Here is a 24,312-nt window from a genome sequence, read left to right as displayed (position 1 = left end):
TCTTTGAAGTGCTAAATTCAAGATCGGCTCCTACCAACGTTGAAGAATCATTTTCTTGTCGACGTGCAACCTTTCGGGTGCGACAGGGCGTTACGTTTTCGATCCAAAACCGATATTTTAACGGTACTTAGTTTTTTTCTGATATGACTATCCATCAATCATGACATTTGTTTCATTCCTGATTTTCATATGGGTATCATATTCATAGCTCTATGCTTACGTTCTCGAATCAGTATTTTTGTATTTGGGTACATGTGCCCGTGCCAAGGCCTGCTTTACACCGTTAATGGCTCGGTTGCATAACAAACACAAGAGACTCAAACAAATCAATTAATTACTTCCTGCAAATGATGGCGGTCTATAAATAGTTAAGCATCTGGTGGTTCACGCCAGGATCATTGATCCACTGATTACTTCGTGGAACACGACGGCAATCAGCGACTACCCAGTTGTCCTAACGATACATGCGTTGACCTACTTAGCGGCAGACTTGTCCGTGCACTACCACTGCAGTTGCACACAGTTGTGACAGGATGTCATTACCCCATCTAACCAGCGTGCCCGATCTGGATTGGGAATGTCACCTTGACCGTGGAGCTACCGCAGTAACCTGCGCGATATACCAGGCTGAGTATATCTTCTTCGTTTAGACAGTCTCCAGAGTGAGTATATTTCCTTTGTTTAAACAGTCTCAGAAAACTGACAAGCGCGCTCGTCTTGGTATGGGTGTGTGTAAATACTGACTGCCGGCTAGTTGTAGGGCAGGTTACTAGAGTACTAAGGGTCCTGGGAAAGCAATGCTAAACACTACCCGGATCCTGAATAAACATCTACCTAGGACCCGTTTCGTCAAGTCATTGTTTACGTGTGACTCACAGTCTGAAGCCGTGTAGTTTTGTTTCTTGTTGTTTTACGCCGTACTCTACAATATTCCTTCTATATTGCTGCGGTCTGTAAAATAACCAGTCTCAACCAGACAGTCCAGTGATCAACATCGCGAGCTTCTGATACATTATCAGTCTGTCACACAGACCCTGAAACAAATATATCCAAGAATGCTCATTCAAGTCTAGAATTTGTGGCAAGTCTATATTACCACATAAAATCAATACACAATGCCATTTAGAAAGTGGTCAGATGTAACATATGTCATATTTGGGATTAGGCGATTAGGTGCCTGACTCTGAGGGTGTGGGTTCGAATCACGGATGGGACTCAACCAAACAAAAGAGCTAGAATTTGTACTTTACTTGGAAAGTGTAATCCCAAATATGACATTTGTTACGTTAGATTACCACAGTTTTGAAAATGAAGACAAAAAACCTCAGGGCTCCTTTTCATTATATTCAATATATATTTCTGTGATTTCTTTTTTCTGTAAAATATTTTAATTTCAGAGACTAGATGTTAGTCTAATACATAATATAAAGTCACATTACGGAAAGTATGAGCCAAAATAGCAGCATATATGCTTTCTTCAATCATAAAATATGAGGATGACAGAATCGTTTATTCCATATTCATAAAAGACTCTGTGTTAAATTGCTATTGGGGTTAGGCAGGGAATAATCATTTAGTGACATCTTTTGTTGCATACAGCGTACCTGGAATTTCAGATTAATAAAGGAGAAATGTAACAGCAGGAAAATGAATTACGACTTTTCATGCTACTTCGGGTACCGAATTTCTACCCAGATTTGGTCGTTGGAAATTTTTGTTATGAAACAATGAACTGAACAGCAAGACAGTGAGAACAAGGCGGATGTGTATATATACAGTAGTGTTATTGATCTATCTTTGTTTGCACTGAGAGCCATGGCAACGCTCACTACCAAATAAACCTCCCAGAAACAGAACAGAAATACTATTGTCATAGATACACGGCATAAAAAAGCGGAAACAACACCACTAAACAATCGCGAAAGGGAAACTAGAGTTCTGGCCAGGATAGCTCTGTCGCTGAGCTGTATTATTTCTCCTTCCACCTTGTCTGTCATACAGACCCTGAAACAAGCATATCCAAGAAAGCCCATGCTAGTCTAGATTATGTGGCAAGTCTAGATTTCCACAGTTTCATTGTTTATTATGAACTGTTTTTTTCTGTAAAATATGTTCAATTCAGATACTTGTTATTAGTCTACCTTCTACCCTGCCGTTTCTGTTATATAAAGGATCCAAATAAAGTCTATATTTCCGTTAGGAGCAGCTCGAATTTACCACTCTCCCTGCGGCTTATTTCCAGTTCATTTATGCAGTTGCTTTTTGTGAATTAAAAATATATACTTTCTGAGGCTAATTGTAAGATTATGCCAGGAGACAGGAAGCCGATATCAACTTCTGATTTGTTAACTTAAATCTCGCAAGGGGGTGACGTGACGCTAAAAATAGCTCGTCAATGAGTACTGAGTGACGTAACAATGGGAATTCCGGTTTTTAAAAGAGTTGTTGTAGAAACGACGCATCACTAGAAACTGGGAGATATTTTCATAAATACCCGAAGTCAGAGAGATGGGATCATGTATCGCCTCACGACAGCCATCATGTAAGTATTAGAGGAGTATTTGTCGATGTGAATCGAAAACACCGTGCTTCTTTTCTTTCGACTGGGTCGTCTTGTGGTCAAAGCATCCGCTCGTCACGACGAAGCGTATTTCTTGCATACCCCGCCGTGATATTGCTGGATTATTGCTAAAAGCGGCAAAACTAAATTCACTCATTCTTTTCGTGACCCGTTGTTATATTTTTATCCGTTTGGTGTCATATTACATCAAGAACTGGCTTTCTGCATTAACAACTGGCTTTCCTCTAAACACTGTAAACCCGTGAATATCCGGGGTAGAATAAGTCAATTATTGGCCCACGGGCGACTATCTTGGGGCGACTAACGGGATCGGGTGGTCAGTTTCGCTGACTTGGGGTGCGCAGATGGTTAGCCTACTTATTAAAGCGATTGCTCGTTGATTCGATGGCTCACATGGCTACAATGTGAGAAACCAATGTTCTGGTGTCCCCGTAATGATATTGTTGGAATATTGCTAAAAGCGGCGTAAAACTAAACTCACTCACTCACTTATTAGCCCGGTCCACACTTTTGAAATTACCTGGATCCGCCTATCATCTTTACTAATCAACAACTGACACATGTCTAATAAAACGTACACACACTTTCCTGTCACTGTCCCACATCTGAAGTGTCTTTCATAGATCACAGGTTATTGCATATTCAGTGATACCATTTTATCCCGAGTTTAAAAAAAAAATGTGTATATAATGTACGTGTTGATCAGTTTTATATCACTTTAAAAATGAGAGCTCAGTTAATTCCAGAACATGCAGGAGAATGTTTTCTTCAGATTGTGCAGTGTGTTTGTGTGTGTGGAGGGGGGATGTGCAAGTGGATATTGTGAATAATGAATGGAATATTCGGGCTACACCGAGACTCACAATGCAGGGTAGAGAAGTGGTTTGTGTGGGTGTTGGTGGGGTGCAGTGTGTTTGTGTGTGTGGAGGGGGGATATGCAAGTGGATATTGTGAATAATGAATGGAATATTCGGGCTACGCCGAGACTCACAATGCAGGGTAGAGAAGTGGTTTGTGTGGGTGTTGGTGGGGTGCAGTGTGTTTGTGTGTGTGGAGGGGGGATGTGCAAGTGGATATTGTGAATAATGAATGGAATATTCGGGCTACGCCGAGACTCACAATGGGTAGAGAGAAGTGGTTTGTGTGGGTGTTGGTGGGGTGCAGTGTGTTTGTGTGTGTGGAGGGGGGATGTGCAAGTGGATATTGTGAATAATGAATGGAATATTCGGGCTACGCCGAGACTTACAATGCAGGGTAGAGAAGTGGTTTGTGTGGGTGTTGGTGGGGTGCAGTGTGTTTGTGGAGGTTGGGGGTGGGGGGTTAGGGACTGAAAAGAGATTCCGGTATTTAGAATTGTTCTTCTTTCCGGACAAAATTGTAGAAAAGCCAAGTGTCCAGACAAGCGAGCTTGGACTGTATTTCGTTTCGTGTCTAATTTAACACAGCTGTCATCCGCTGTAGTTATACCTTCCTGGTCGACCTGAGACTCGAGATGTGTTGTATCAAACATTCTGGGGCTTCCGTGCATATATCAGCACACTGTTTGTTCTACTCTCACAGCAGTTAAACGTTTCAGTATTTCCTCGTTTTATGTGTTTTCGGACGTTTAAGAAAATGTAAAACCCGTAAACGCAAAACACCCGGAAACATATAGTGCTACAATATGCTTGTATCAGGTACATTGAATATAATAGTTTTTATTTGTGTTTGCAGGCACTCTAACATGGTCGCACTTCGAGCCACACAGAGACTCTTCTTGCTGACAATATGTAAGTACACTCTTGTGTGGTGGCTTCCAAAGTTATACCTCGTGAGAGGGTACGCACGTCCCAAACCAATTCAAGTACATTTAAACATGTTATTATTTTAACTGTACATGTATATATTTTATTTTAAGTTACGGCTAGATTGTCAAAATTGCCAACATCTGAAGGAATGATGTAAATCCAGCTAGGGTCTATGCAGGTAGCAAAGGCACTATAATTCCCCAAGGACCCTAGTATGGTGATCTACCTTCAGTTGTTGGCGATCTATAGACTGTTTTTATATTGTATTGTCTTCATGTTAAGATATATTAGATTTTCATACTAGTTTTACATTAATATAAATGTAATGTTGTAGTTATTTTACTCTCCTTTGCAGATATAAGTATATTATCTGAATTTGTTTTTACTCATTTATAAATTTACAACTTTCTTAGTCACGATATGGCTGAAATACTGCCAATGTGACTGTAAATTTTAACTCACTCACCCAAGTTAAACCGAAAGTAAGCCAAAATATATACATACAAGAATGTGTCATGAACTAATAAACAACAAAGAAATGCTATGCAACTGGTATAAGATTAACACGGTCTATAAATCAGTACCAGTTACTTCAGAGGAATCACTCTAGTAAATTGAGAAATATATTCAATGGCATTTATATTGCAATGACAATATCATATATACTGGAGGCATGTTATCACATAAACCCGCTGACACATTCGAGAGTGTGAAAACATCGATACATCCGTGGCCTACATTTGTACAGCACGGCCCGGTAGCCTACATGTGTACAGCACGGCCCGGTAGCCTACATGTGTACAGCATCGCCCGGTAGCCTACATTTGTACAGCATGGCCCGGTAGCCTACATTTGTACAACACGGCCCGGTAGCCTGCATTTGTACAGCACGGCCCGGTAGCCTACATGTGTACAGCATGATCCGGTAGCCTACATGTGTACAGCATGGCCCGGTAGCCTACATTTGTAACATGACCCAGTGGCCTTCATTCGTAACACACAGCCAAGTGGCTTAACACACAGCCAAGTGGCTTAACACACAGTCAAGTGGCTTAACACACAGCCAAGTGGCTTAACACACAGCCAAGTGGCTTAACACACAGCCAAGTGGCTTAACACACAGCCAAGTGGCTTACCACACGGTCAAGTGGCTTAACATACGGCCCAGTGGCTTAACACACAGCCAAGTGGTTTAACACACAGCCAAGTGGCTCAACACACGGCCCAGTGGCTCAACACATAGCCAAGTGGCTCAACACACAGCCAAGTGGCTTAACACACGGCCAAGTGGCACAACACACGGCCAAGTGCCTCAACACACAGCCCAGTGGCTCAACACACGGCCAAGTGGCTCAACATACAGCCAAGTGGCACAACACACGGCCCAGTGGCTCAACACACGGCCCAGTGGCTCAACACACGGCCCAGTGGCTCAACACACGGCCCAGTGGCTCAACACACAGCCAAGTGGCTCAACACACGGCCAAGTGGCTCAACACACAGCCAAGTGGCTCAACACACAGCCAAGTGGCTCAACACACGGCCCAGTGGCCAAACACACAGCCAAGTGGCTCAACACACAGCCCAGTGGCCAAACACACAGCCAAGTGGGTCAACACACAGCCCAGTGGCCAAACACACAGCCCAGTAGCCAAACACACAGCCAAGTGGCTCAACACACGGGCCAGTGGCTCAACACACAGCCAAGTGGCTCAACACACGGCCCAGTGGCCAAACACACGGCCAAGTGGCCAAGCACACGGCCCAGTGGCCAAACACACGGCCCAGCGGCCTGGTCTCCAATGAAAAATAAAATCAAGGCAAAGCTACTCGTCTGATTAACGCGTAGACCTCGAGTGACGAAACAATATCTTCAACCCACCTTGTAACCTTCTATCACGTGACTAAACAAGCACAACTTCTCGTGCAACACATGCCTCCACGGTAGACGGTCTAGACTACCGTTTTTACCCTAGATAAATTTATTTATCCTCTACCTCATACTTCCCTAGCTGCTCACCACCATGGCAAATGGTGAAACCACAGGTCGATCTTACCCTCACCAAACTCAAAAAGTCTGAAACAAATCCCTTGGTGTTCCAACAGGAATACAACCAGTTACGTTCGAAGTATAACACTCACATATCCATTTTCACAGACGGATCCAAGGAAGATGGCCAAGTTGCCAGCGCTACAGTCATTGGAGCCAAGACTGTCTCCTCTAGGATCCCCGACAACAGTTCCATTTTCACTGCTGAAGCCAAAGCTATCTTCTCCGCTTTGACCTACATTCAACAGCAAAAAAATCCAAAAACTTCATCGTTTTCACAGATTCATTATCCTGCCTTGAAGCACTTCAAAATGTGACTTCAAGTCACCCAATCATCCTGGACATATTAGAACTTTACAACGACCTTTCTACTGGCCAATGTGACATGGTCCTCTGCTGGTTGCCGGGTCACATCGGCATAGCAGGTAACACCAAGGCCGATGCTGCAGCAGCTGTATCACAAATTTATAGCATCAAATTTATAGGCAGGCAATTTGTTAGTCACGTTTCATAGTTACAATTTATGGTTGTTACATTTCGCAGTTGCAATTTGTGATACAGATCAACTTCCCTCAGGTAGTTCACTATGAGATGAGCGCTCACGCAGGAGAACAGATCTTTTAGGTTTGTTGCATCATAATGTGAGTCCCTTGCAGACGATAAGTCCACGCATTCAAGCAGAATATGCTTGATGGTGAAAACCTCACCGCAAGAGACACACGTGAGGGGTCCATCCCCATCCGTTTTCAGCAGATAGTTATGTGTAAATCGACTGTGGCCAATACGACATCGTCGTAAAATTACCTCATCACGTCTTGACTGACAACCCAAGTAGGTATAACCGATTGTTGGCTTCAATTCATGGAGTTTGTTTCTTCCTGCTTGAGTGCCCCACCTATTTTGCATCAGGTCCCGAGTATAGCTTTTGATAGTGGGTTTGAAATCACTGTACGGGATTAGCAGTGGAGATAGGGGCTTGTCATGAGCTGCGTTTGCTGCAGCATCGGCCTTGGTGTTACCTGCTATGCCGATGTGACCCGGCAACCAGCAGAGGACCATGTCACATTGGCCAGTAGAAAGGTCGTTGTAAAGTTCTAATATGTCCAGGATGATTGGGTGACTTGAAGTCACATTTTGAAGTGCTTCAAGGCAGGATAATGAATCTGTGAAAACGATGAAGTTTTTGGAATTTTTTGCTGTTGAATGTAGGTCAAAGCGGAGAAGATAGCTTTGGCTTCAGCAGTGAAAATGGAACTGTTGTCGGGGATCCTAGAGGAGACAGTCTTGGCTCCAATGACTGTAGCGCTGGCAACTTGGCCATCGTCCTTGGATCCGTCTGTGAAAATGGATATGTGAGTGCTATACTTCGAACGTAACTGGTTGTATTCCTGTTGGAACACCAAGGGATTTGTTTCAGACTTTTTGAGTTTGGTGAGGGTAAGATCGACCTGTGGTTTCACCATTTGCCATGGTGGTGAGCAGCTAGGGAAGTATGAGGTAGAGGTAGGGAGGTGTGAGGTACAGGTGGGGAGGTGTAAGGTACAGCTAGGGAGGTATGAGGTAAAGCTAGGGAGGTGTGAGGTACAGGTGGGGAGGTGTGAGGTACGGCTAGGGAGGTGTGAGGTACAGCTAGGGAGGTGTGAGGTACAGCTAGGGAAGTGTAAGATGCAGCAAGGGAGGTGTGAACTACAACTGGGGAGGAGTGAGGTACAGCTAGGGAGGTGTGAGGTACAGGTGGCAGGCGTGAGGTACACTTAGGGAGGTGTGAGGTACAGCTGGGGAGGTGTGTGGTACAGTTAGGGAGGTGTAAGTTACAGCTGGGGAGGTGTGTGGTACAGCTGGGGAGGTGTTAGTTACAGCTGGGGAGGTATGAGGTACAGTTAGGGAGGTGTGAGGGAAAGCTGGTGAGGTGTGGGATACAGGTGGGGAGGTATGAGGTACAGCTAGGGAGGTGTGAAGTGCAGCTAAGGAGATGTAAGGTACAGCTGAGGAATAGTGAGGTACATTTAGGGAGGTGTGAGGTACAGCAAGGGAGGTGTGAGCTACAATTAGGGAAGGGTGAGGTACAGATAGGGAAGTGTAAGGTGCACCTGGGGTGGTGTGAGGGAAAGCTGGGTAGGTGTGACGTACTGGTAGGGAGGTGTGAGGTACAGTTAGGGAGATGTGATGTACAGCTAGGTAGGTGTGAGGTACAGGTAGGGAGGTGTTAGATGCAGGTAGGGAGGTGTGAGGTACAGGTAGGGAGGTGTGAGATACAGCTAGGGAGGTGTGAGGTAGAGCTGGAGAGGTGTGAGGTATAGCTGGGGGGGTGGTGAGATACAGCTGGGGAGGTGTGAAGTACAGGTTGGGGGTGAGGTACAGGTAAGGAGGTGTGCGGTGAAGGTGGGGAGGTGTGAGGTACAGGTGGGGAGGTTTGAGTTAGAGATGGGGAGATGAGAGATAAAGCTGGGAAGGTGTGAGGTACAGCTGGGGAGGTGTGAGGTGTACGTGGGTAGGTATGAGGTTACAGATAAGGCGTGGTAAGGTGTACCGCTGGGGGGGTGAGGTACAGGTGGGCAGGTGTGAGGTACAAATGGGGAGATGTGAGGTGCAGCTGGGGAGGTGGGAGGTACTGTTAGGGAGGTGTAAGGTACAATTAGGGAGATGTGAGATACAGATGGGGAGGTGTGAGGTACAGCTAAGGAGGATTGAGGTACAGCTAGGGAGGGTGTAAGGTGGGTAGGTATGAGGTTACAGATAGCGTGGTAAGGGGTACAGCTGGGGAGATGTGAGGTACAGGTGGGCAGGTGTGAGGTACAGATGGGGAGATGTGAGGTGCAGCTGGGGAGATGTGAGATACAGCTGGGGAGGTGTGAGATAACGCTGGGAAGGTGTGAGGTACAAATATGGAGGTGTGAGGTGCAGCTAGGCATATGTTAGGTACAGTTAGGGAGGTGTGAGGTACAGCTGGGGAGATGTGAGATACAGATGGGGAAGTATGAGGTACAGCTAAGGAGGATTGAGGTACAGCTAGGGAGGGTGTAAGGTACTGCTGGGGAGGAGTGAGGTACAATTAGGGAGGTGTGAGGTACAGCTAAGGAGGTGTGAGGGAAAGCTGGGGACGTGTGACGCACTGGTAGGGAGGTGTGAGGTACAATTAGGGAGATGTGAGATACAGCTAGGTAGGTGTGAGATACAGCTTGGCGTGTGTGAGATATAGCTAGGGAACAGTGAGATACAGCTAGGGAGGTGTGAGGTAAAGCTAGGTAGGCGTGAGGTACAGCTAGGTAGGTGTGAGATACAGCTAGGGGGGTGTGAGATACAGCTAGGGAGGTGTGAGGTACAGCTAGGGAGGTGTGAGGTACAGCTAGGGAGGTGGGAGGTACTGTTACGGAGGTGTGAGGTACAATTAGGGAGATGTGAGATACAGATCGGGAGGTGTGAGGTACAGCTAAGGAGGATTGAGGTACAGCTAGGGAGGGTGTAAGGTACAGCTGGGGAGATGTGAGATACAGATGGGAGGTGTGAGGTACAGGTATGGAGGTGTGAGGTACAATAAGGCAGGGGTGAGGTACAATTCTGGAGGTGTGAGGTACAGCAAGGGAAGAGTGAGATACAGCTAGAGAGGTGTGAGGTACAGCTTGGCGTGTGTGAGATATAGCTAGGGAACAGTGAGATACAGCTAGGGAGGTGTGAGGTACAACTAGGGAGGTGTGAGATACAGCTAGGGAGGTATGAGGTACAGCTAGGGAGGTGTGAGGTTCAGGTGGGGAGGTGTGAGGTACAACTAGGGAGGTGGGAGGTACACCTTGGGAGGTGTGAGGTAAAGCTAGGGAGGTGTGAGATACAGCTAGGGAGGTGTGAGGTAAAACTAGGGAGGTGTGAGATACAGCTAGGGAGGTGTGAAGTACAGTTATGGAGGTGTGAGGTACAGTTAGGGAGGTGTGAGATACAGGTGGGGGGGGTATGAGGAACAGTTAGGGAGGTGTGAGGTACAGTTAGGGAGGTGTGAGGTTCAACTGGGGAGGTGTGTGGTACAGTGAGAGAGGTGTGAATTATAGCTGGGGACGTATGAGGTACAGTTAGGGAGGTGTGAGGTACAGGTGGGGAGGTGTTGGATACAGGTGGGGAGGCATGAGGTACAACTAGGGAGGTGTAAAGTGCAGCTGGGGCGGTGTAAGGTACAGCTATGGAGGTGCGAGGTACAGATAGGGAGGTGTAAGGTACAGCTAGGGAGGTGCGAGGTACAACTAGGGAGGTGTGAGGTACAGATAGGGAGGCGTGAGGGACAGATGGGGAGGTGAGAGGTACAGCTGGGGATTTGTGAGGTACAGCTACGGAGGTGTGTGGTACAGCTAGGGAGGTCTGAGGTACAGGTGGGAGGTTTGAGGTACAGATGGGGAGGTGTGAGGTACAGGTGGGGAGGCGTGTGGTACAGCTATGGAGTTGTAAGATACAGGTCGGGAGCTTTGAGGTACAGTTAGGGATGTGTGAGGTACAGTTAGGGAGGTGTGAGATACAGCTGGGGAAGTGTGTGGTACAGTTAGGGAGGTGTGAGGTACACTTAGAAAGCTCTGAGGTACAGCTGTGGAAGTGTGTGGTACAACTGTGGAGGTGTGAGTTACAGCTGGGGAGGTATGAGGTACAGTTAACCAGGTGTGATGTACTGCTATGGACGTGTGGGGTACAGGTGGGGAGTTGTGAGATACAGCTGGGGAGGTGTAAGGTACAGCTGGGGAGGTGTGAGGTACAATTAGGGAGGTGTGAGGTACAGCTAGTGAGATGTGAGGTACAATTAGGGAGGAGTGAGTGTACAATAAGGGAGGGGTGAGGTACAGCTAGGGAGATGTAAGGTACAACTAGATAAGTATGAGGTACAGGTAGGGAGGTGTGAGGTACAGCTAGGGATGTGTGAGGTACAACTGGGGAGGTTGAGGTACAGCTGGGGAGGTGTGAGGATCAGTGAGTGAAATGTGATGTACAACTAAGGAAGTGTGAGGTACAGCTAGGGAGGTGTGAGGTAAAATTAGGGAGGTGTGAGGTACAGCTAGGGAGATGTGAGGTACAATTAGGGAGGGGTGAGGTACAGCTAGGCAGGTGTGAGATAAAGCTGGGGAGGTGTAAAGTACAGTTAGTTAGGTATGAGGTACAGGTATGGAGGTGTGAGGTATAGCCGGGGATATTTGAGGTACAGCTGGGGAGGTGTTGTTGCATCTGTAACGTGTAAGATACAGCTGGGGAGGTGTGAGGTACAGCTAGGGAGGTCTGAGGTACAGGTGGGGAGGTGTGAGGTATAGCTAGGTAGGTGTAAGGTACAACTTGGTAGGTATGAGGTACAGCTAGGGAGGTGTGAGGTACAGGTGGGGAGGTGTGAGGTTCAGCTGGGTAGGTTTGTGGTACAGCTGGGGAAGGTGTGAGGCAGAGACTGCCGTGCTCCGAACAATCTATGGATCGCGGCCCGGGTCGTTGTGACCATTTGACAATGAGAGTCATGTTTGTATGTTTACTAACTAACTGCTTAACACTCATTTTGCAATAAATGAAAAAGGTCAAGCTACCCGGATTCCAACCGTGACTGAGTGAATCAGGCAATGCCCACATATATATCTGAGTGTGTGTGTTTACATCGCGATATATCTGAGATGAATTTCTCCACTAACTTAGGGGAACCAACTGCAAACCTTATTCAGTTGAATTGCACGAGGATCATGCATCAAATGATGAAGAGCATGTGCAAATATCGTGCAATGTGAACAGCTACGTTTTGGTGTAAAGTTTTGTTAAGGATTCAACAATTTTCATCATTTATTGAACTCATGACAATAATTTTTTCAACGTTACGACATTTTTTACAGTACATGAGTTCATGTGTAAACAGTACCTTTAAACAGTATGGAATATTTTGCAAAATCTAGTTTATAACAGTTGGCTGAAGTGGCTACACACTAGTGAGACTAAACCTTTGATGACAAGTATATGTTCGTTTCCTGCTTATCAGCTGAAGTAAGTGGCTACATTTACACTAGTGAGTCTAAACCTTTGATGAGAAGTAGACGTACGTTTCCTGCTTATCAGCTTACGCTTGTTTGATGTTAACGCCGTATTCAGAAATATTCCAGTTACATGGCAGCTGTAAACAATCATACGAGACCAGACAATCCTGTGATCAACAGTATGAGCATCAAACTCCGGCAGTTGTAAAGATAACAACACTGAAACTGCATAATTTTAAATAAAATATTCGTCCAGGGTAATGTTCCAGCAATAGAGAAATACTACAATAATGATACCGGTACGTTTTTCCTGTAAAAAGCTGGACAAATGGGAGTGAGTGAGTTTAGTTTTAAGCTGCATTCAGCAACAACCCAGCTATATGGCGGCGGTCTGTAAAGAATCGAGAAAAAAAAGACCAGACAATCTAGTGTTCAACATCATGAGCATCGATCTACGCAATTGGGAACCGATGACATGTGTCAAGCAAGTCAGACAGCCTGACCCCCTGATCCCGTTAGTTGCCTCTTACGACAAGCATGTGTTACTGAAGATCAGTTCTAAACCGGACCTTAACGGGTGAATAGATTGGAAATTCAGAAACACCGTAACACATGCCTACAGAATATATACGTCACGTTTTTCAGTATCACTCAACTGGCAATATGTAGTTGACGACAGTGCTTGTGTCATCGACACAGACATCCCGCACTTGTCGGGTGTTTGATGGCCCTCCTCCTCCACCTTCGTGTCCTGCTGCAGGGAAACAGTCTGCCAAAACAGGCATTGGAGAATCACTTCCTTCTTCTGGGTTCATGATAGGCTGGTGACTCCTGTTGTCGTCGTCCTCAAGTATTTCACAATACCCATGGTACTCAACAGCGGGGGTATCTTTGTGTTCCTCCACACTGTCGGGTAGAGGGAAGGCCGCTTGGGTGCCTCTGTGAAGGGAGAAAATATGTGTTCATCCTTGTAACAAAAGAAGTGGACTCATTTATATTATTTGAGTGTCAACCATTTTGCTTTATCCTGTCACCCATAATAACAAATGTTATACTTATGAAGCATATTTTTCAATTTAACGTCATCTCATTTTAATGTTATTTTATTTTAAGGTCATCACTTTTTAACACACTGAGTCTGTCATTGTCCACAATACCGATATATTTTCCAGTAACGTTCACAAGCTCAATTTGTTTCGTATTTTCATTCCTACTTTGTAGAATTCACAGGGCGAATTTAACAAATGATAGCACATGTGTCCAGGTAACACCCTTGTGTATAATGTATTTTGCTCCAAGTGTGGTACATGCTTATCTGACAAGTCACAACTATAAACACTTAAAATTAGTACAGTGTACTAACGGGAATTGCCATTGATAAACGAGCATTTCATATCAGCTCTAAACACAATTACATATAGCAACTGCAAAGTGGCAGTTGTGTATGTTCATGCACTTTGATAAACTACTAGGTTTGACCAAGAGGTGACAGTAAAGCAACAAAAATGAACACAATCTCGGTAAACCAAAAGGAGAGTCGATCAAGACCTAAAATCACTTTATTGTCGATGTTTCTATATGTTTCAACAAGGCGCAATACTGTTTTCCAGTTGATTTCTACGAACTACAGGTAATGTAAGGGTTGGTTGGTTTGTTGTTTTAGTCACATTTAGCAATTTACAATTTTTATGGCGACGGTCTGTAAATATTCGAGTCTCCACAAGACAATCCAGTGATCAACAGCATGAGCGATCATCTACGCAGTTGGGAATCGATGACATGTGTCAAAAAAGTCAGCAAACCTGACCACTCGATCCCCTTAGTCGCCTTTTACTATAAGTATTGGTTGCTGAAGACCAATTCCAACCCAAATCTTCACTGGTTTGGTAATGTAAGGGGAGCACGACATGCACAAGAAGACAGAGCCAACTGTTTACTTCTGTTATGATCTTACCTGTCACATCTCACGACATTTCGACACCGGTAGCACACTGCCATCAACATCAGAAATAGAAGTGCTGATCCTGTTGAAAGTCCTATTGTAACAGCATCAGCAGCTTGTGTAGCCCCATCTAAACAGACATAGATATACATAATGTGTAATTGCTGACAGACTTAACTTTCTTCTGAACAGAGAAAAAGAATCACGATACGCCAAATGGTCAAGATTTACTATTCACACTTTGCTAAGGATCAAATCATGTATTCAACAGAAAACTATGATGTGAGGTCCAATTTGGTTTAAATATTTAAGCTTTTTGTAAATATGGATCGTAGGTTTCAGTATGTCATTTCATCTTGTGGATCCCATAACTGCTATTGACAGGTGTTGTGTACTTGTCAGTGACTCGTTCCATGATATGCAAAATGGTCGATTGCTGCCGTGAAAACCATGTTTATGGTTACTGATGTATCAAGTGAATAAGGTTAGATTAAGGTGACTGTGTGCCTCAAGAGGGGTTACCCTCATTATTTATCCAGTTTTAAATGGATACAAGCTCAAAATGTAAATCTACGTGTAAGTAAAGTTGTGAATTTTTGTGATCCTTAGCAAAGTGTGAGAAGTATATAATGCTGAGACATTTTCTCTGTTATCGTAATCATGACAATCAAAACTAAAACTAAATCTATCATCAATCATAAACCTGTTAACAATTATTACTTGTACCTAGAAATTCCATACTTACATTGATTGGAGCATTTACATCCATAGATACACTTTCCGCTCTTCTCTTGGCATTCGGAACTAGCAGCTGTTTCGGTCAAAGAAATGTGGTTGACTCGACAGTTTTCACTGCAATTCTTACTGCAGAAAGGACCATAAAACCCAGGTAGGCATCCATGGAAACAACGAAAGTTGAATGGTTTTATACATCGATCACATGAATACTCGCAGGTCCGGCCGAAATATGGCGGATGGCACTCCCAACATGCCCCTGATGTCCTATCGCATGTTTTGCATCTGTCAGAACACGTCTTGCAGTCAGATCCGTAGTGCCCATCACTGCATCCAGACACACGGGACACAGCGTCCAGATAACAGTACTCTCCATCACAACCACCTGGACATTCTGTACATCCACCGCCTGGACTGTCACATGGTATGGGGCACCTCCTGCCCTGGTATCCAGACGCACATCCTTCGGAACACACACCAATGCCAGTAGCTGAAGAGCAGCATATGTTTCCCTTGCACGTCTTACTGCAGACAGATTTGCACATCAGGCCGAAATAGCCATGGTCACATTGTGTGAGACACTGTCCCGAGATGTTACTACAGCCTGAACAGTGCTGACCGTCTCTGCATGGTGCAACTGGAACAGATTTCTGAAAGTATGTCTCAAACTAGTTTGTGTAATGATAGGGACAGTGGGATAGCCCCCGTGGTTAAAGCTTTCGCTCGTCACGCCGAAGACACGGGTTCGATTTCTCACATGGGTACAATGAAGCCCATTTCTGGTGTCACTCGCCGTTATATTACAGGAATATTGCTAAAAGCGGCGTAAAACAAAACTCTCTTACGCACATAATGAGAAAGATGTCAATAATAGTGATATGATGTAAACAATAGCATTATGTAATTGAAGTGTTATTCAGTATATAGCAATGTTACAAACTGGATTTACCTTGTGAGATCCCAAGCAAGTGACAACAGCTCCAATATTTCCATGCTATTTTCTTTCTGAAAAAAAGTGGAAACACAATTGTTTCTCAAAAATGTTAAGACAGCGTTGTATGTAAAATGAAATGTATCCAGAACTGGGGGAGAGTTTTAAACATACACAATGAACACACGAAAATCACGACATGACCTTATGCTTGTAGTTTCAGATTGGCGATGTTTGGGCTTGATTCCATGTTCCTTGTCAGCAGGAAACAAAGCACACTATGTTTCGATGCCATTCCAGTTTTTTCCGGAAACATTTACTATAAATAAAACATCTTGGTTTCCGTACGGGCCAATGTTTGCTTTAACATGCGTCTGTGTCGGTTTCTCGGGCTTTGGGGTTAGAAACCCAGAAATCATACTGAATGTAACTCAGACATAATGATTGAATATAGGTTGTGTGTATGTTGACATCAGGTATTGAACATGTTTTAGGAAGAAATTCTAATCATTGTCATCGTTTGAAACCCAAAACCTTTCTGTTCAGACTTGCATTCTCTGTGTAACTTCTCTCACCTCCTCTCAAACATGTGCGCTTAGAGCATGTACTGTGCATGGGTTCAGCGCGTTACAAGTGGACTATTATTATTATCAATCTGCTACAAATAGGGCGGTGGGATAGTCTAGTGGTTAAAGCGTTGGCGCGTCACGCCGTAGACCCAGATTCGATTCCCCACATCGGAACAATGTGTGAAGCCCATTTCTGGTGTCCCCCGCCGTGATATTGCTGGAATATTGCTAAAAGCGGCGTACAACTAAACTCACACAGTCAGTCAGTCAGTTAATCTGCTAAAAGCATTGTCATTGCCATTGTCAGCTTCCAACTTCTTTAAATAAGTGGCGATACCCGATGAGCATGTCCCACCATCGATTCCAACTTCATTAAATAAGTGACGATACCCGATGAGCATGTCCCACCATCGCTTCCAACTTCTTTAAATAAGTGACGATACCGAATGAGCATGTCCCACCATCGATTCCAACTTCTTTAAATAAGTGACGATACCGAATGAGCATGTCCCACCATCGATTCCAACTTCTTTTAGTGACGATACCCGATAAGCATGTCCCACCATCGATTCCAACTTCTTTAAATAAGTGACGATACCCGATAAGCATGTCCCACCATCGATTCCAACTTCTTTAAATAAGTGACGATACCCGATGAGCATGTCCCACCATCGATTCCAACTTCTTTAAATAAGTGGCGATACCCGATGAGCATGTCCCACCATCGCTTCCAACTTCTTTAAATAAGTGGCGATACCCGATGAGCATGTCCCACCATCGATTCCAACTTCTTTAAATAAGTGGTGATACCCGATGAGCATGTCCCACCATCGATTCCAACTTCTTTAAATAAGTGGCGATACCCGATGAGCATGTCCCACCATCGATTCCAACTTCTTTAAATAAGTGGCGATACCCGATGAGCATGTCCCACCATCGCTTCCAACTTCTTTAAATAAGTGGTGATACCCGATGAGCATGTCCCACCATCGATTCCAACTTCTTTAAATAAGTGGCGATACCCGATGAGCATGTCGCACCATCGCTTCCAACTTCTTTAAATAAGTGGTGATACCCGATGAGCATGTCCCACCATCGATTCCAACTTCTTTAAATAAGTGGCGATACCCGATGAGCATGTCCCACAATCATATTTCTGCCCGTAGTTTTGTAATGCCAATGCATTTTCCAATAACAATATACATGTATTTTCTTTGCAGTAACCTTTCCTGATTTGTAAACCTGTAACCGTTGTTTGTTGCATTTGTTTGTTAGTTTGTCAATTGTTTTGCATAACGTTTCAGGGTTGAGTTGTTGCTATATTTGAAAGTTCACGAATAGCGTTTTCGTCGTTACACAAGAAATTAATAATAATCGGCAACTTTAGCATTTTATTATCTATTTTTTTATTATTTATTGTAGTTACTACCGATATTTGTTTTGTTTTCCAACAGGTAAAGCAGCAACTTCCGCAATGTGGCTACTTGCAGTTTTGCCGGGGATCAGTGAGTACATGTGTTATATCTATATCGTAGGGGAAGATGCTTTAGCTCCAATTCAGACATCCAGCTAGGGTCCATGCACGAAGCAAATGTACTGTAAGTTCCCATAGTCCCTGGTATGGTGATCTACTTTCAGTTCTTGGCAATAGATATCCTGTTTTTATATTGTATTGTCTTCTATAGTTAATTTTAGCTTTCCATACTAGTTTTATATCTATATCTGTGATCCTCTAGTTTTTTACTGTCCTTCGGCTTTATAACTTGACTTTAGTTATTGCAACTTTATGTATTATTCAAATCCTCGTCACGATATGGCTGCAACATTGCCGATGTGACGTTCAATTTTAACTCACTCACTCACTCCAATTCTGACTAAGGGTCATAGAGCACACATGAGTTCACACTGTCTTCAAATTTTGCAAATCGATGTTACCTTGCGTCATTACTATTTGTCAGTTTTAATATTTAACAACAATTCTCTTCCAGCTTTAGCGGAGCATGACAATGAGGGATGCGACTGGGGAATATATGGCGAGAACTGCGACAGGACCTGCCCCTCCAACTGTGCCATTGTCCCACCCAGAAACCTCAGACACTGTCTGAAGCACACAGGGAAATGTTCTGAGGGATGTGTTCGTGGTTACCATGGCGACCATTGTAACATATTCTGCAGCGGAGGCTGTTTAAACGAAACCTGCAATAACGGAGATGGACATTGTACGTTAGGTTGTAAAGAGACGTACATCGGGGATTTCTGCAATGAGACTTCAGGTACAGTAATTCACGCAGGACCTAAACTTTCTTAACTGCTTTAACTTCAGAGACAATAAATAGAAAATCATAAATATGCATTTCATATATTACTTCTTGGTAGGTAGGTACGTACGTCCCAAAACATTCCAAGTGTATTTAAGTCTAACAGGATTTCAATCGTAGTATTTTTGTCATTTTAATGTATGGCTAAATCTCAGCATAAATGCCACGTCGCTAACGGCTGAAGGGATGGTGTAAATCCAGCTAGGGTCCATACAGGTAGCAAAAGTAATGTAAGTCCCCATGGACCCTAGTATGGTGATCTACCTTCAGTTGTTAGCACATTTTTACATTGTATTGTCCAAAAATAGGTTTTTTACTTTTAAAGATATCTTCTATCTAGTTTTAACCCATTTTGTGATAATCTAGCAATTTTACTGTCCTTCGTTGACAGGGTTTTATATATCATATGTATTTATTATGAATTAAGAACTAGTTTGAGTCACTATATGGTTGTAATATTGCCTATGTGACTTTAAATCTTCACTCACTCACTTACTCACTCACTAACTCACTCACTCTTGGTAGGTAGCGATTTTTGAAACACATGTTAAAGTAAGGTGCAGTGAAGATTCCAAACCTTGACATTTTATAAGGCAATTTTTAACCTTTATGTATTTAATTGCATAACATAGAAAATTGCATTGCAAAATATATTGCTGTAAACTGGGCTATTGATGGTTACGCCTTTAATTAAACAGGTTTCCGTTTTTCCTCGTTTTGAAAAGCATATACACAACCACGACAACAGCGAATCTTTCTGAGATTTTTGTCCCAATGTTCCTTGTTAGGACCATGGGTTGCTGAGGATAAATTTGAAATGGATGTTCACAGGTGTAATATTTCATGGTAACATAGACATTCATATGTGTGTTTATGGACAGCACATAATTATCACATATTAATCTGACATGCGGATGTTGTTTTTTATCGTGGATGTTTATTATTATCATCATTATTGTTTTTCAACAGGTATTTTGGCAGTCCCATCCACAGTCACGACCACGGCAGGCCCCGATGACAACAATCTTGCTGCGATCCTTGTCCCAGTATTCCTCATTATCCTCATCGTCTGTATCATCCTTGCTGTAGTGGTGTTCAGACTGTAAGTGTATATTCCTCATACTCCTCATCGTCTGTATCACCCTTGCTGTGGTGGTGTTCAGACTGTAAGTGTATATTCCTCATTATCCTCATCGTCTGTATCACCCTTGCTGTGGTGGTGTTCAGGCTGTAAGTGTATATTCCTCATCATCCTCATCCTGTATCATTGCTGTCTGTATATTCCTCATTATCCTCATCGTCTGTATCACCCTTGCTGTGGTGGTGTTCAGGCTGTAAGTGTATATTGTCATATTCCTCATCGTCTGTATCACCTTGCTGTGGTGGTGTTCGGGGCTGTAAGTGTATATTCCTCATTATCCTCATCGTCTTATCATCTGTGCTGTGGTGGTGTTCAGACTGTAAGTGTATATTCCTCATTATCCTCATCGTCTGTATCACCCTTGCTGTGGTGGTGTTCAGGCTGTAAGTGTATATTCCTCATTATCCTCATCGTCTGTATCACCCTTGCTGTGGTGGTGTTCAGGCTGTAAGTGTATATTCCTCATAATCCTCATCGTCTGTATCACCCTTGCTGTGGTGGTGTTCAGGCTGTAAGTGTATATTCCTCATTATCCTCATCGTCTGTATCATCCTTGCTGTGGTGGTGTTCAGACTGTAAGTGTATATTGCTCATAATCCTCATCGTCTGTATCACCCTTGCTGTGGTGGTGTTCAGACTGTAAGTGTATATTCCTCAAAATCCTCATCGTCTGTATCACCCTTGCTGTGACGATGTTCAGACTGTAAGTGTATATTCCTCTTTATCCTCATCGTCTGTATCACCCTTGCTGTGGTGGTGTTCAGACTGTACCCTTGCTGTGGTGGTGTTCAGGCCGTAAGTGTATATTCCTCATTATCCTCATTGTCTGTATCATCTTTGCTGTGGTGGTGTTCAGACTGTAAGTGTATATTCCTCATAATCCTCATCGTCTGTATCACCCTTGCTGTGGTGGTGTTCAGACTGTAAGTGTATATTCCTCTTTATCCTCATCGTCTGTATCACCCTTGCTGTGACGATGTTCAGACTGTAAGTGTATATTCCTCTTTATCCTCATCGTCTCTATCACCCTTGCTGTGGCGGTGTTCAGACTGTAAGTGTATATTCCTCATTATCCTCATCGTCTCTATCACCCTAGCTGTGGCGGTGTTCAGGCTGTAAGTGTATATTCCTCATTATCCTCATCGTCTGTATCACCCTTGCTGTGGTGGTGTTCAGACTGTAAGTGTATATTCCTCATTGTCCTCATCATCTGTATCACCCTTGCTGTGGCGGTGTTCAGGCTGTAAGTGTATATTCCTCTTTATCCTCATCGTCTGTATCACCCTTGCTGTGGCAGTGTTCAGGCTGTAAGTGTATATTCCTCATTGTCCTCATCATCTGTATCACCCTTGCTGTGGCGGTGTTCAGGCTGTAAGTGTATATTCCTCTTTATCCTCATCGTCTGTATCACCCTTGCTGTGGCAGTGTTCAGGCTGTAAGTGTATATTCCTCATTATCCTCATCGTCTGTTTCACCCTAGCTGTGGTGGTGTTCAGACTGTAAGTGTATATTGCTCATTGTCCTCATCGTCTGTATCACCCTTGCTGTCGTAGTGTTCAAACTGTAAGTGTATATTCCTCATTGTCTTCATCGTCTGTATCACCCTCGCTGTGGTGGTGTTCAAACTGTAAGTGTATATTCCTCATTATCTTCATCGTCTGTATCATCCTTGCTGTGGTGATGTTCAAACTGTAAGTGTATATTCCTCATTATCCTCATCGTCTGTATCACCCTAGCTGTGGTGGTGTTCAAACTGTAAGTGGATATTCGTCATTATCTTCATCGTCTGTATCACCCTAGCTGTGGTGATGTTCAGGCTGTAAGTCTATATTCCTCATTATCTTCATCGTCTGTATCACCCGTGGTGTTCAGACTGTAAGTGTATATTCTACTCTATAAATGTGCATCACTTCGCCAGTCTTCAAAGCACCAACATGCTTCTGTCTAAAAAATTAAGCGAAAATAAATCTGCCCAAACATTTATTTAAAATTATTTTGAATTACAAAAACGCAAACAAATGAAAGTGGATTATTTATGTTAGGATTAAACGTCACCCATTTAAATAATCAAACATGTACACATTTTCGTATCCTTTCAATTTTCTGTGATGTGTCATGAAAGTATTCATCACAATGTTTGCAATTTGTCATAAACGATTTAACAGACAACAATTGATTTGTAAACGAACTTATATATCCAGGCGTTTTTTGAACTTCATGAGCTAAAATTCATTCTCCACATTGTCAGTCTGCAACATATGTACTACTGGGTTTTATGGTCGCATGGGGGTTTATATTAATCTTCACTGACACTTTTAGCAGCATCTCTAATGTATGACATGTATGACATGTATGACACAGAATGTTGAGAACATGCTACCTTTAGTGAAACAACACTGTCCTACATTGTTCCAGGTAAGTATGAAACTCTGTGTAGATGTTCATAAGCATACCTTTAACACTTCAATTTTACTTCCGATTCATTTCCAGGAGATCGAGGAGAAGGGCAGAATCGAAAAGAAGATACCCCAATAACGAATACAGGTAACTATAACTCGTAAACGATAATGAATAGCTTACTTGGGTCACCGTGGAATACACTGAGCGTAAATGAATTTTGAGAGAAAAATATGAATGGTAAAGAAATGCCTTGTCATTAACATCTTAATATGTGTACATACATTGACACGACTGTTTGTATTTTTCTGATAAGATACAACGTTCTTGAATGATGAAGCCCATTTCTGGTGTCCCCCGCCGTGATGTTGCTGGAATATTGCTAAAAGCGGCGCAAAACCAAACTCAGTCAGTCAGTCAGTCTTGAATGAGCCAACTGTAAACTGAGTTTAAGCTCAAGTTGTGACCACGTGCAACTAAATATGAAATACAAAGTATAATTCGGATGTTTTCTTTTCTTTGCAGTACACCAGAAGCTGGTAAATATGCCTCAGTTCAGTCAAATTAAGATCTTTTTGGCGTCATGTCTGTCTGTCTGTCCGTGTATTGTTTGTGAGAGAGCGTGATTTTGAGTTACAAAGGGAGGTAACTCTGATTTATGTGCGCGTATGAGTGAGAGAGTGAGTTTGAGTGAGTGAATGAGTGTGTGTGAATGAGTGTGCATGCATGTTATTAGGAGGGGCCAATCTTGATGGCCATGCATGTATTGTGTGTGCGTGCGCGTGGGGTGTTGGTGGGTATGAGTGTGTGTGTGTGTGTGTGCACGCACATGTATTCTCGTACACATGTAGACCACAGCCCCCCACTGCGGGTCAGAAAATCGATAAACTAAGCCCTGGTTTACTATCTAGCCCCCTACTATATAACATGTAAAGGTTCATCACAGAAATATGGTGACATGATCGAAAACCGGACAATTACGCACACGTCAATAACAATATCGTATTTTAAAGGTCTCACAAGTATCAAAAGCTCTTGTCCATATCTCCGATGTGTGTAGGGGGCATATACATGCGCTTTCCGTGGGGATGCATTTGATGTTTTTTATTAAATCGCCAAAGACCGAGTGATCAGGAGCATGAACATGGATCTACGCAACTGTAAACCGATGACATGTGGTTTCGCGAGTAACGAACTACGGATATAACGCTTGTTCCGTGTTACAAGGAGTTCAAGGTCAAGCATGTTCTGCTTGACTGTATTGATATTTCCATCACAAGGGTTAAATATTTTAATGTCAAAACAGTGAAGGATCTTTTTAATGTGAATTATCATTTAATCATTGAATTTATAAATAATAGAATTATTTGCCAATTTTTTAAATATGGTTTGGAAATATCTTATTATTGGTAGTTTAGATTAGTAACTGAGATTGTTAGTGGCTGCACCCTCAAAGGGGGTTGAAGTATTGTAAATTATTGTCCTCCTGTGAGGGTACGTAAGTCCCAAAACATTCAAGGTAAATTTAAAGCTTCTGTTTGTTTTAATCGTAGTATATATGTTCTTATAATGTGTGGCTAGATTATCTCAAATTGCTAATAGCTGAAGGAATGGAGTAAATGCATGCAGATAGCAAAGGTGCTGTAAGTCCCCATGGTCCCTAGTATGGTGATCTACCTTCAGCTGCTGGCAATCTATAGCCTGGTTTTATGTTGTATTGTTCTCTAACATTATTATAAAAATATATAACATTCTAGTTATATTTTAATATCTGTGATACACTTGTGGTTTTACAGTTCTTCTTCCTTTATTATTCTATAATACAATAAGGAAGTGCTACTGTCACGATATGGCTGAAATATTGCCGATGTGACGATAAATGCAACTGA

The 24,312-nt window shown here is 43.2% G+C and overlaps 2 protein-coding genes and 1 long non-coding RNA gene across 14 annotated transcripts in view; 2 read left to right on the top strand and 1 right to left on the bottom strand.

Annotated features, from left to right (window-relative positions):
• Positions 1-347: 347 nt before the first annotated feature.
• The window catches only part of LOC124276724 (serine/threonine-protein phosphatase 6 regulatory ankyrin repeat subunit B-like), a 240,462-nt gene continuing 216,497 nt past the window's right edge, over positions 348-24,312 (top strand). For 7 of the 11 annotated variants that reach the window (XR_006898641.1, XR_006898644.1, XR_006898640.1 and 4 more), the window contains exons 1-7: positions 2,350-2,542; positions 4,295-4,350; positions 18,022-18,072; positions 18,556-18,840; positions 19,855-19,987; positions 22,517-22,570; positions 22,949-22,962. Coding sequence is in view for 6 of the 11 variants with exons in the window: in XM_046712385.1 (XP_046568341.1) it covers positions 2,517-2,542; positions 4,295-4,350; positions 18,022-18,072; positions 18,556-18,840; positions 19,855-19,987; positions 22,517-22,570; positions 22,949-22,962 (619 nt within the window). In the remaining 5 variants the exon portion in view is untranslated. Of the gene's footprint in view, positions 603-2,348; positions 2,543-4,294; positions 4,351-15,202; positions 15,222-18,021; positions 18,073-18,555; positions 18,841-19,854; positions 19,988-21,695; positions 21,718-22,516; positions 22,571-22,948; positions 22,963-24,312 lie in introns of those variants that run through there. The other 4 variants (XM_046712398.1, XM_046712404.1, XM_046712413.1 and 1 more) reach the window with 4 other exon arrangements.
• Positions 8,582-11,881, top strand: LOC124276848. Of its 2 annotated transcripts, XR_006898674.1 has the most exons (5): positions 8,582-8,621; positions 8,681-8,691; positions 9,233-9,358; positions 9,633-9,800; positions 10,074-11,881. It is a non-coding gene; the product is annotated as an uncharacterized LOC124276848 (long non-coding RNA). The 2 variants fall into 2 exon arrangements; XR_006898675.1 differs by lacking the exons at positions 8,582-8,621; positions 8,681-8,691; positions 9,233-9,358 and adding an exon at positions 9,461-9,485 and having other exon boundaries at positions 9,612-9,800.
• Positions 12,897-14,437, bottom strand: LOC124276838. Its single transcript, XM_046712492.1, has 2 exons — positions 14,345-14,437; positions 12,897-13,329 (listed from the first exon to the last, which is right to left on the bottom strand). Exons 1-2 carry the CDS (start codon positions 14,392-14,394, stop codon positions 13,038-13,040), a joined length of 342 nt encoding a protein of 113 aa, XP_046568448.1. The 5' UTR covers positions 14,395-14,437; the 3' UTR covers positions 12,897-13,037.

The sequence above is a fragment of the Haliotis rubra genome, unplaced genomic scaffold (genome assembly GCF_003918875.1).
Source record: "Haliotis rubra isolate DU_JTF1 unplaced genomic scaffold, ASM391887v1 Scf1053, whole genome shotgun sequence".
In the NCBI taxonomy this organism is placed as follows: Eukaryota; Metazoa; Mollusca; class Gastropoda; order Lepetellida; family Haliotidae; genus Haliotis; species Haliotis rubra.
This window is presented reverse-complemented; position numbering and strand designations above follow the sequence as displayed.

What these genes read in the sequence shown, in the direction of transcription:
- LOC124276838 (XM_046712492.1), bottom strand. Translation starts at nt 14,394, where the DNA reads ATGTTGATGGCAGTGTGCTACCGGTGTCGAAATGTCGTGAGATGTGAC. An exon ending in AATGTCGTGAGATGTGACAG is followed by an intron (nt 13,330 to 14,344) that starts GTAAGATCATAA and finishes CTCCCTTCACAG; the next exon opens with AGGCACCCAAGCGGCCTTCC.